The 12,181-nt window shown below is 43.1% G+C and overlaps 1 protein-coding gene across 7 annotated transcripts in view; it reads left to right on the top strand.

Moving 5' to 3' along the window:
• Positions 1 to 12,181, top strand: part of LOC140476930 (receptor-type tyrosine-protein phosphatase mu-like) — an 887,393-nt gene that overhangs the window by 850,996 nt on the left and 24,216 nt on the right. For all 7 annotated transcript variants that reach the window (XM_072569881.1, XM_072569880.1, XM_072569879.1 and 4 more), the window contains 2 exons: positions 539 to 712; positions 2,912 to 3,043. In XM_072569881.1, coding sequence (XP_072425982.1) covers positions 539 to 712; positions 2,912 to 3,043 — 306 coding nt within the window. The remainder of the gene's footprint in view (positions 1 to 538; positions 713 to 2,911; positions 3,044 to 12,181) is intronic.

The raw sequence follows: 12,181 nt of genomic DNA, 5'->3' as shown, positions 1-12,181 counted from the left end.
TGGATCTACTCAACCACTCATCGAACAGGATGCTCTCAAAAGTTTGTTTGGGTGAAATGGACCAATCAAGGATATAACATTGTGGAGGGCAGGTGAGGTGGGTGTAAAAGGGAGCTGGTGGGTGAGCAACAGTAACCCTGACATATGCGCACATATCTTTCAGTAAATAGTTATTGGTGGTAAAAACGAATGTAGAAAGGAAAATTCAAGATGATAAGTGGAAATACTTTTAAAATTAATTCTGTGGCAGCAGTGGAGAAGTTAACAATTAGACAGATTAACATGTGAGGGTCTGGATAAATACACAGTTCAAGTGCCATATTTGTGATGTAAACCACAATAATGATTTGGTGATAATTATGAATTTGGTGTCCTGAAACAAGAGGCTTTACCTCTGAGAGGTCACTTGCCTTTTGAATCAGTTGGATAGAGTCTACAGCAAGACAACCTATCAAACGAAGGAATAGGGTCAAAGGGTGAAAGGGGCTCCTCTCAGGCCATATTCTTGTGTCAAATTTTTGTCATTTATCTTCATAAGACTCTTAACATGGTGACCCCAAACCTACGAGTGGAGGACTGCAGTATAGCACTTCTACCACGAAACCATGAGAAGAATCGATGCATGGATGTCCTCCCACCAGATAGATGCCTCCCATTCCTGATCACAATAGATGGTGAAAGTAGCAACTACATCAACGCTGCCCTAATGGATGTAAGTAGCTGTTGTTCTTTCCAATAATGAGATCTACAAGAAGCCTCAAGACAATGCATTTTCTGTTTTCTATTTCCCACTTACTTTTTTATTTTTTCCATGTCTTCAATGTTTTATTGATCATTTTAAAGATAATATATTAAATACATCTCATCACTCATTATATATATCATCAGTGGAGTATAAATTCAAATGTCATGGATACAAATCCTATGTTTTAAACAATGTGGTGTGGTAGAAATTGTTGGTTTACCACAGGCATGGCTACAGCTGAGCCATGTGGATCACACCCTATGATTTCAATAAAATACGATACGATTAAACATATTTCACAAAAATCTTCTATCATTCAGTATGAACCTTTCTAATCTTTCTTTGTCACCAAAATTTGCATTTAGAGCATGGATTTGCCAGAGTCAAAACATCTTATTAGAGCTTCTTGTTTTTTGTCTGGAGCTTTTTAGAAATATTCACCCAGTGAGACCCTACAGACGTGTCACCACTATCGATCTGAACTACAGCGAGGAGCTACTGATCTGTTCTTGTGCTATGTCTTGTTGCACATGCTCTTCATTGGTTGAGTTTCCTCTGCCGGCCTGTGGCAACTATCTTTTACTTCATTCTTTAGTGGGATGGAGGCTTCCAGCATTCAGTGTCCAACACAAAAATATAAAAAAAGGCAAAATACTGTTGATGCCGGAAATCTGAAACAAATGCAGAGCATGCTGAAGAAACTCAGCAAGTCTGTCAGGGTCTGTGGAGAGTGGGAGACAGTTAATATTTCAAGTTCAATATGACTTCTTAAGCTCTGAAGGTGAATCATAAAACATTATCTCTGTTTCTGTCTCCACAGATCCTGACAAACTTGCTGAGTTTCTACAGCGGGCTCTGTGTTTATTTCCTAATTGATTGAATTTAAATTCTATTGGTTGCCATGTCAGGCATGAAAATGTTGTTCAGACCACGCCAGATCTGCCATAATATTACGAACCGTCTATAAATGCTCAATGGGCTGAATGACTTGATCCCACTCCTAATTTGTATCTTTTTTTACATCCTCCCAGAAATTAGCCTGAGCTAACCTGGCCCTTTGTATCATTAGTGCAGTGACATTACCATTGCTTCACCCAACATCCCATATTCTGATTGCTCAAGCTGACTACATTAACTGCTCCTTCCTCCAGCCTTTGTTGCTAATTATACAGCACTGTATGGTGGTGCTATAGTTCAAGCAACCCATAAAGCATCTATTGAATGCCATCCAGTTGCTTTGACTAGTCCTTTGCCCTGTGGAAAACGGACATCTCATCTTTATGAAGGGAAAGAATAGAGAAAATGATCGATTAGAAACATTTACCCAAACCCATTGTCTGGCGGGTTAGAAGCAGTAGTAGGACACAGAGTATGCAATTTGTAATTCAGCACATAGCAAGTTTTCAGTCATAAGCAGGGATGTGTGCCAGTTGGGGGCAGCCACTGTGAGAGGGGAAGAGGCAAATTGAAAATCAGAAGCAGAGGATGAACCGACTCCAGCTGATCTCATACTTTTACTATGTGCTGTGTTCAACTGGCAGTGTCTGTTAGACCTCCTGGCTAGCGTGTAAATCATGACATGTATGAATTTGCGAAAGCAAGGAGGGAAAGATCACTGAGAAATGAGGAGGACTGGTCAAATTCTTTGTCCTGCCCAGCCTAGCCTGATGCTGTCCTCATTTCACATGCACACACAGACACACTCAAGCATAATCACACATGCTCACCATCATACATACCATACACGTGGGCACATGCACATATCATCGCATATACATACACCCATAGGCAGACTCATACTTCCCAGTAGGTGCCACTGGACTGAAACCAGGAAATGTTTGGTTTGCAGGAGTAAGCTATACCTGACATCTCAACTGTTGACTCAGCTGGGATTAACAAACATAACAGAGGAACGAAACTGAACTTTCCTGCTTTCCGTGACTCACTGCCACACCACATAAGTGATTCATCTACTCAGCCATTTGGGAAAGTATAGTTTTTTTGGCAGTGTTGAGAAATGAAAACAATGGAAACATTGGGTCAACGTTGAGAGACTTTGTCGGGGTACCAGCAGCTACTTGTAGGCCTGGGGTTCCTCTGACAATATGTGCAGCGAGGAAAGAAAAAGCCAGTTGTATCATCCTTTCTCTTATTTCCCACTTACAGAGTTACAAGCAACCTTCAGCTTTCATTGTTACTCAACATCCCTTACCGAACACTGTGAAGGACTTCTGGAGGCTCGTGTTAGACTACCACTGTACTTCAATCGTCATGCTCAATGATATGGACCCTGCACAGGTAGGTGTAAACATAAGACTAATAAGAATTGGGAAATATCCAGCAGATCCGACAGTAGCTTTGGAGAGAGAAACACTTCAGGTTGGGTGCGTTTCAGATTTACAAGCAGGGTTGTTTCTAATTTGTTTGCTTTGGATAGAGGATTGGTTAGTTAAGAGGAAGCAGACAGTAGGAATCAATAGGTCATTTCCACATTAGCAAGCTGTAACCACAGGGATCAGTGCTAGGGCCTCAGCAATTTATGACCTATATCAATAACTTGGATGCAGTCACTAATAACTCAAAGATGCCAAGGACAGTAAATCGTAAGAGGATAGGAATATGCAATGGGATGTAGATAGGTTTAAGTGAGTGGAGAAAAATTTGGTAGGTGGAACACAATGTAGTGAAGTGAGAATTTGTCGACATTGGCAAAAAGAATAGAAAAATGGCAAACCAAACCATTTGAGCAAAGAGAAATTGCACAGCTCTGTGCTACATACTTGGATATCTGGTGTATGAATCACGAAAGCTAGTTTCTGGATACGGAGGAAGGAAGGAAAATTGAATGTCAATGTTTGTTGCAAAGGAAATCTAGTATAAAGTGGGGATGTTTTGCTACAGTTATATAGAACAATGATGAAACCACATCAGGAGTACTGAATCCAATTTTGTTCTTTTTATTTAAGAAAGGAAATGATTGCATTAGGAGCAGTTCTAGTAAGATTCACTTCACTGATTTAAAAATAAGTGGTCTCCCATTTAAGACAGAGATGAGGAGCAATTTTTTTTTCCTTAGACTGTCATTAATCCTTCCCAGGCAGTGGTGGTGGCTGGTTTAGATAGATTCTTCACTAACAAGGGAATAAAAAGGTATCCAGTATACAAAACAGTAGAGTTGAGGCCACAATCAGATAAGCCACGATGATCTTGTCAATTGGCCGATCAGGTTTGAAGGGCTGAATAGTCTACTCCTAAGTTGTATGTTTGTATGTGCAGGAAGAATGCAGCAAGGCTTTTTGTGGGAAGAATCTGTTAGACTGTGAAGTTCAGACCAACTCAGAACAGTAGCAGGCTGCAAGGCTCTGCCAATTAGTGAGGTCTAATTACACCACACTCCCAACTACCCCAAATAACCTTTCACCCCCTTACCTTGCTTAACAAGAATCCAGCACCACTCCAATCAAGAATCTATCTACCTCTACCTTAAAAATATTCAAAGACTCTGCTTCCACTATCCTCTGAGAAAGAGAGTTTCAAAGACTCATGACCCTCTGTGAGAAAAAAAATACTTCTATGTGTATCAAATTTTGTAACAATGCCCCCTCATTTTTAAATAGTGACCCCTCGTTCTAGATTCTCCCACAAGAGGAAACATTCTTTCTACATCCATCCTGTCAAACACCCCAGCATTTTCAATGTTTCAGTCAAGTCACTACTTGCTTCTCCAACATCACTCTGAGCAGGTTGAATAGAAAATTGTGTAAAGACCTATTTTCCAGAAACTTGCTCAAACAAAAGAGAGTGTTGGAAAGAAGTTGAATTTCTCCAAACTCTTCATCAAAGTAAGTGCGAGAGGGAAAATAATAAATTCTCACACCTATTTTGTGCCTGCCAATTTCTTTTCCTGATAGAAAATTAATGTAATCACAGAAAGTAAGGTTTTCATGAGATGAAAAACATAAATTGAAGACAACACTGAAGGACTGTAATAGACCTTCTTTAAGGGCACTTTGTTTAAATTCTTCATCGAATGTTTTCTTTGACCAATGGCATTTTATTACTGACATGAGGTGCAGGCATTCAGCTCTTCAAATTGAAATCAGTGAGAGTTTGAAAAGCAAAAGAATTATACTCATGTAACAGGTTAGACTCTTCGGAATTGTGCAAGCTTGATTTTCCTTTAGAATTTATTCACCTTGGGATACTCATTAATAAAGCTTTCTCCTGATGGCATGAAATGGTGATAAGTGAGATGGGCAATGGGGGTTGAACAGAAAATGGGAAATTAAAAGACTCAGGTAAAAGGAAGTGACAGATTTACTGACAGTTAAGCCTTTTTACAAGATCTCAGTTCTTTGGGAACAGGTTATTGTCACAGCTGTTGTCAGGTCTGCAAAGTGGACATTTAGAGAGGTGAACAAACTCCTACTCTTTCGTCCTAATTGATTAGAATCCATTTGTCTGTTTAAACAAACAAGCAACATTATGCTTTACATTTCTCTCCATCAATATTTTGTCCCATGTGAATATTTATTGTAATATTGAGAGCTGCTGGTACACATTACTCATTGGCTGCTGCTTAGTTTATTTGTGATGAAAACCGAAACCATTGGAAATACTGAGCAAATCTGACAGGATCTGTGATTACAGAAGCAGAATTAATGGCAGGGATGTTACCAGGCACTGGGAAGAGGGTTTGGAGACATAGGAAATAAGAGCAGGCAGAGGTCATTTAGCCTCTTGTGCCTGGTGCACCATTCATTAGGTTATGGCTGATCTTATACCTCAACGCCATTTTCTGCACAATCTCCATATCGCTTGAAATCCTTAATCTGTAGAAATCCTTAATCTGTAGAAATCCTTAATCTGTAGAAATCCATTCATCTGTGTCTTGAATCTATTTCAATGACTGAGGCTGGGAGTGAGCATGAATCATAAATCAGTTACCCAATATGGTCCTAGCTTCTGCCACTTTTTCCAGGAGCAGTTTCTATGTGACGAACCAGCAGCAAGCAGGAGCCAGTCAATAGCAAATCCAGGTTGCACATGTTATCTCACCGTGTCTTACCAAACTTGCCTCGTTAATTCACGACACATTCCATCCCGACCTTAACTTCATCTGGACTATCTCTGACACTTCTCTCCCCTTCCTGGACTGTTTCTCCATCGATGGTGACTGACTCAACACTGACATTTTCTACAAACCCACCAACTGCCACAGCTACCTGGATTACACCCCGTCCCACCCTGCCTCTTGCAAAAATGCTATCCCTTATTCCCAATTTCTCTGCCTCCACCACATCTGCTCCCAGGAGGACCAGTTTCACCACAGAACGCACCAGATGGCCTCCTTCTTTAAAGACCGCAATTTCCCCTTCCATGTGGTTGATGATGCTCTCCAGCAGATCTCATCCACTTCCTGCATCTGTGCCCTCGAACCCCACCCCTCCAACCGCAACAAGGACAGAATTCCCCCAATCCTCACCTTCCACCCTACCAACCTCTATATACATCACGTCATCCTCTGCCATTTTTGCCACCTACAAATGGACTCCACCACCAGAGATATATTTCCCTCACCACCCCTATCTGCTTTCCGTAAAAACCATCCCCTCCATGACTACCTGGTCAGGTCCATGCCCCCCCAACAACCCACTGTCCCCTTCCATCAACCTCCCCTGCCACTGCAGGAATTGCAAAACGTGCACCCATGCCTCCCCCCGTGCATCCATCCAAGTTTCACCTTCACTTCAACACATGTCAATTACTATATCCGTTGCTCCCATTGCGGTCTCCTGTATATTGGGAAGACAGGACACCTACTCACAGAGCACTTCAGATAACATCTCTGTGATACCTGAACCAATCAACCCCACCGCCCCGTGGCTGAATACTTCAACTCCCCCTCCCACTCCACCAAGGAAATGCAGATTCTGGGCCTCCTCCATCACCATTCCCTTACCACTCAATGCCTGGAGGAAGAACGCCCCATCTTCTGCCTTGGAACCCTCCAACCCTATAGCATTAATGTGGATTTCACCAGTTTCCTCATTTTCCCTCCCGCCACCTTATCCCAGTTCCAAGCTTCCAGCTCAGCACTGCCCTCATGATCGGACCCACCTGTCTATCTTCCTTCTCACCTATTCGCTCCACCCTCCTTTCTGACCTATCACCTTCACCCTCACCACCACCCACCTATTGCACCTCAGCTACCTTCCCCCTAGCCCTACCCCCTCCCATTTATCTCTCCACCCTGAGGCTCCCAGCCTCATTTCTGATGAAGGGCTTTTGCTTGAAATGTTGGTTTTCCTGCTCCTCGGCTGCTTCCTGACCTGCTGTGCTTTTCCAGCACCACACTTTCGTCTCTAATGTCCAGCACCTGCAGTCCTCACTTTCGCCTTGTTACTTTCCCATCATGCCACTTTGGCATCTCTTATGTCTAATTTCCACCACATCTTACCACACACCATTCCCAGAGCAGCTCGCTATGTGGCTATGCAGGAATTCACCAGTATTGCTTACATCCGTTCCATCTAGAACATAGAACATAGAAAAATACAGCACAGTACCGGCCCTTTGGCCCTCGATGTTGCGCCGATCCAAGTCCACCTAACGTACACTAGCCCACTATCCTCCATATGCCTATCCAATGCCCATTTAAATGCCCCCCATAAAGAGGGAGAGTCCACCACTGCTGCTGGCAGGGCATTCCATGAACTCACAACTCGCTGAGTAAAGAATCTACCCCTAACATCTGTCCTATACCTACTACCCCTTAATTTAAAGCTATGCCCCCTCGTAATAGCTGACTCCATACACAGAAAAAGGTTCTCATGGTCAACCCTATCTAAACCCCTAATCATCTTGTACACGTCTATCAAGTCACCCCTAAACCTTCTTTTCTCCAATGAAAACAGCCTCTTTAAAAGCCCATTGTGTACCCAGACAAGTTGGACTACTAAGGTACCCACCCCCCCATCAGGACTCTTATTCTACCACTCTTACTATTGCCTGAAATGCCTTCCCCACTTTGTGTCACCCATCCCAACTCCTATCAACATCACTCGGGTCACCTGCCCACCTGCATCAGCAATCATAGCTGTGCCACCCACTTTCATCTTCCATTATACCTGCCTCTCCCTCATTCGATGAGCAAAATAATTGACGCTAGGGCAGAAAGAGCCAAGACTGATGGTGTACTAGCTGTCACTTCGCTCCTCACCTCTAATAAGGGGAGCGTCCTGACCCTGACCACCCCAACACAGGCCTGGACAGGTATTGGAGGCTGCTGTTGACTTACTGTGCTTGGAATCACAGAGCAAAGGTTATCTCTCTTGACTTGACTGAGGACTGTAGTAAAAAGAGCCTGGTATCGCTGGCTGAGGGGGAAAGGTGCAAAAAAAGGCATAAAAAAGCAAGTCAATATAATTCGACTAGATGGGCTCAGAGTGAGTGAGCACTATCAAAGAAAATAAACAGGCCAGAGATACCCATTCTAACCTGTCCCCTTCTGAAATTGCCGCACTTCACTCCCTTAGGTCCAACACTTAACTTTATTATCAAACCAGCTCACAAAGTTGGTGCTGTTGTAGTCTGGCATTCTGATCTTTACTTTGTGGAGGTTCAGTGCCTATTCTCGGATAGTCCTTCCTTTCATCCCCAGGCTATGACCCCACATCTGAACATTACCTCTGGAGATCTCCCCAACTGCCTCCAACCTTGTGGTCTCCCAACTCCAGACTGCCCACTTCTACCTTCTTCCCAAAATGCACAAACTAGACTGCCCCAGTGAGTCCATTGTATCAGCTTGTTCCTGCTCCACTGAGCTCATTTCCTTCTACATTGACTCCATCTTCAGTCCACTTGTTCAGACCCTGCCCATCTACATCCGCGACTCCTCTGATGCCCTCCACCATATTGACATTTTCCAGTTCCCTGGATCTAACTGCGTCCTGTTTACCATGGACGTCCAATCCCTCTATAACCCCATTCCCTACCAGGATGGACTCACGGCTTCTTCCTTGACTTGATGTCTGCACAATCCTCATCCTCCACCACTGTCTTCTGCCTGGCTGAACTTGTTCTCTCACTGAACAATTTCTCCTTTAGTTCATTTAACTTCTGCCAAATCCAAGAATGGCTATGGGCACCGCATGGGTCCCAAATATGCCCTGCTGCTTTATGGGATATGTGGAACCATCCTTGTTCCAGTCTTACACTGGCCTGTTCCCACAACCTTTCCTTCGGTACACTAGTGACGTCTGAGTGCCGCTTCATGCTCCCGTCAGGATCTTGTAAACTTCATTCATTTTGCCTCCAATTTTCGCCCCTTTGTGACTTTCACATCATCCATTTCAGACATTTCCCTTTCTTTCGTTGACCTCTCGGTCTCCATTTTGTTGAATAAACTGTCCACTGCAATCCAGTACAAAGCCACTGACTCCCATAGCTACCTTCACTAAGCTCTTCACATTTCATGACCTGCATCCCATTCTCCCAGTTGCTTCGCCTATGTCATATCTGTTTGAATGATGCCACCTTCTAAAACAACGCTGCTGATATGGCTTGCTTCCCACCCACCATGGTTGACAGGGCCCTCAACCACAGCCGACCTATCACCTGTGCTTCTGCCCTTGTCCCTTCCCATCACTCATAACAGAGTGATCAGGTTCCCCTTGTCCTCACTTTTCATCCCACCACCCCCATTCAAAGGATCATCCTCGGCCATTTCAGAAAACGTCACCACCAAGCACATCTTTCCCTCTCTACTCGTGTCTACACTTTTCGGGGATTGTTCCCTCCAGGACACCTTAGTCCATTTCACAACCATTAACAACATCCCCTTCTCTATGGCACCTTCCTATGTAACGACAGATGGTGCAATACCTGCCCCTTTACCTCGTCTCTGCTCATCATTCAAGTGACTGAACAGTCTTTCCAGGTGAAGCAGCATGTCACTGTACCTCTTACAATCTTGTGTATTGTACTCACTATACCCAATGTAGTCTATTCTACATTAAGAAACCAAATACAGACTGGGTGATTGTTTTGCAGAACACCTCTTGTCTTTGTGCAAGCAGGATCCTGACCTTCCTATAGCCAGTCATTTTAACACAGCATCCTGCTCACATGCCCACATGCCTGTCCTTAGCTTGCTGCTGTGTTCCAGTGAATCACAACACAAACTGGAAGGACATCTCATCTTCAGACTAGGCACTTTACAGCTTTCTGGACTTAATATTGAGTTCAACACCTTTAAAGTGCAAACCAACTCCCATTCCTTTCGTTTCTTGTTATCATGTCCTTCCCCCCACCCCCCGCTCCCCCCCTCCAATTCCACTCCGATCTGGCAGGAGACACACCACTGTTTCTGCCATTCTCACATTCCAGTCACTTAATCTGAACTATCAACATCTTTTCTTCATCAGCACCTTTCACCCACTACTTCAACTCTCACCTCTCCCAAACTATAGCATAAATGCTGCTCCCTACACACTTCACTTCAACTCTGATGAAGAGTCATCTAGACTCAAAACACAAGCTTGCTCTCTCCCCATGGATGCTGTTCACCCACTGTGATCTCCAGCATTTGTTGTTTTCAGGCCAGAGATACAGCCTGATCTGGTTCATGAGCTAGGTGTGTGTCCCTGAATGCACAGTACACTTGTTGCAGCATTACAATCAGAATTCCTGTTAGTGTGCAGATGCGTACTGTAAGTGGTTTAGAGAGATGCATGAGAATTCTTAGATGCTGACATGTTAGATGCCAATATCCATGTAAATAGGATATTAGTGCCCATGGAGCATACCCTAAGTTATTGGTGCCAAGTCTCTAACATGGAGGTCGTTCAAAGCAAGCGGTGAGCTGAATCCATCAGGCTCTGGTTTTATTGTTGAGTTTTCCTGATGTTAAGCTTGTTTGGTGAGTTTGGTAAGATGGAAGGTTGAATATTAATGAGATGGGTTGGCCTGTTAACATGGCATTCAACAACCAATAATCAGTTGGCAGTTTGACGCTGCTTAGTGAGAATCTCATCAGGCCACTTTTGAGAAGTAGAAACGCTAGAGTGAGTTAATCTTGACGTCAATATTGGTCTTGCCGTACTTATTCCCCAATTCTGTCATAGCCAACATCACTCAGACCCCTTTATGATTCTGCCCTATGTCTGGAAAATTCAGCCCAATTCTTTGGGTCTCTCAGCCAAACATTCTGTCCTTTCTTTGAGGATGAATTAAAAATAATTAGCATGTTTTCCATCCTCCTATTCACACAATCATTGAATTTCTAATTTCTTTTCAACTTTATTTGTCTTATGATAAGTTCATTCACAAATATCATTCGCTTTGGTGCACAGCTGAAAGAAATCCATACTGGCCCAACCCATGTTGTTTATCTTAAAGTGGAGTGCCAATAAAACCAGTTGATTTCAAAGTACAGTGGGATTTTTTAATTGGTTGTTTGATATGTGCCTATGATTATTATGGCTTTCTACATTTGTTGTGTGCTGCAGAGTGCTCATATTGTTCAGAAAGTTTTAATCAGGGCCAAAAGATTCTTAGAGGACAGGGTAATGGAATCCACTGGCCCAAACCTTCATTTGCCTGATGTATATAAGACATAGGAGCAGAAGTAAGCCATTCAGCCCATCAAGTCTGTTCTACTATCAATGAGATCGTGGCTGATCTGGTAATCCTCAAATCCACATTCCTATCGTTTACCCGTAGCCATTGATTCACTTACTGATTAAATCTCTGCCTACCTCAGTCTTAATATATTTAACAACCCAGCCTTGAAAGCCCTCTGTAGTAAAGAATTCCACAATTTCACTATCCCCTGAGAGAAGCAGAAATTCCACCTCATCTCTGTTTTAAATGGGCACGTTTTATTCTGAGATCATGCCCTGTAATCCTATACTCTCTCAGAAGGGGGAAAAAAATACCTCTCCATGTCCACCTTTACAAGTCTAAAGTGAATCTTGTATGTTTCACAAAAACATAAGAACTAGGAGCAGGAGTAGGCCATCTGCCCATTGAGCCTGCCCTGCCATTCAATAAGATCATGGCTGATCTTTTCAAGAACTCAGCTCCACTCACCTGCCTGCTTACCATAACCCTTAATTCCTTTACTGTTCAAATATCTATCAATAAGGTCTCCTTTCATTCTTCTGAAGTCCAATATGTAGAGGCCCAACCTACTAAATCTCTCCTCATAAGACAGTCCCTCTAGACATAATATAGCCTAGTGAACCTTCTCTGAATTGTCTCCAATTCCAGTATATCTTTCCCTTAGATAAGAGGCCCAAAACTGTTCACAATATTCCAGCTGTGATCTATCTAGTGTTTTGTATAGTTTTAGCAAGAATTTCCATATGTTCTGACTGGTGACCCTGCTCCCAAAAGCACCCTGATCCTGCATTACAAATATTGATGCAATAT

This window comes from Chiloscyllium punctatum, chromosome 5 (assembly GCF_047496795.1).
Source record: "Chiloscyllium punctatum isolate Juve2018m chromosome 5, sChiPun1.3, whole genome shotgun sequence".
Classification (NCBI taxonomy): domain Eukaryota; kingdom Metazoa; phylum Chordata; class Chondrichthyes; order Orectolobiformes; family Hemiscylliidae; genus Chiloscyllium; species Chiloscyllium punctatum.
This window is presented reverse-complemented; position numbering and strand designations above follow the sequence as displayed.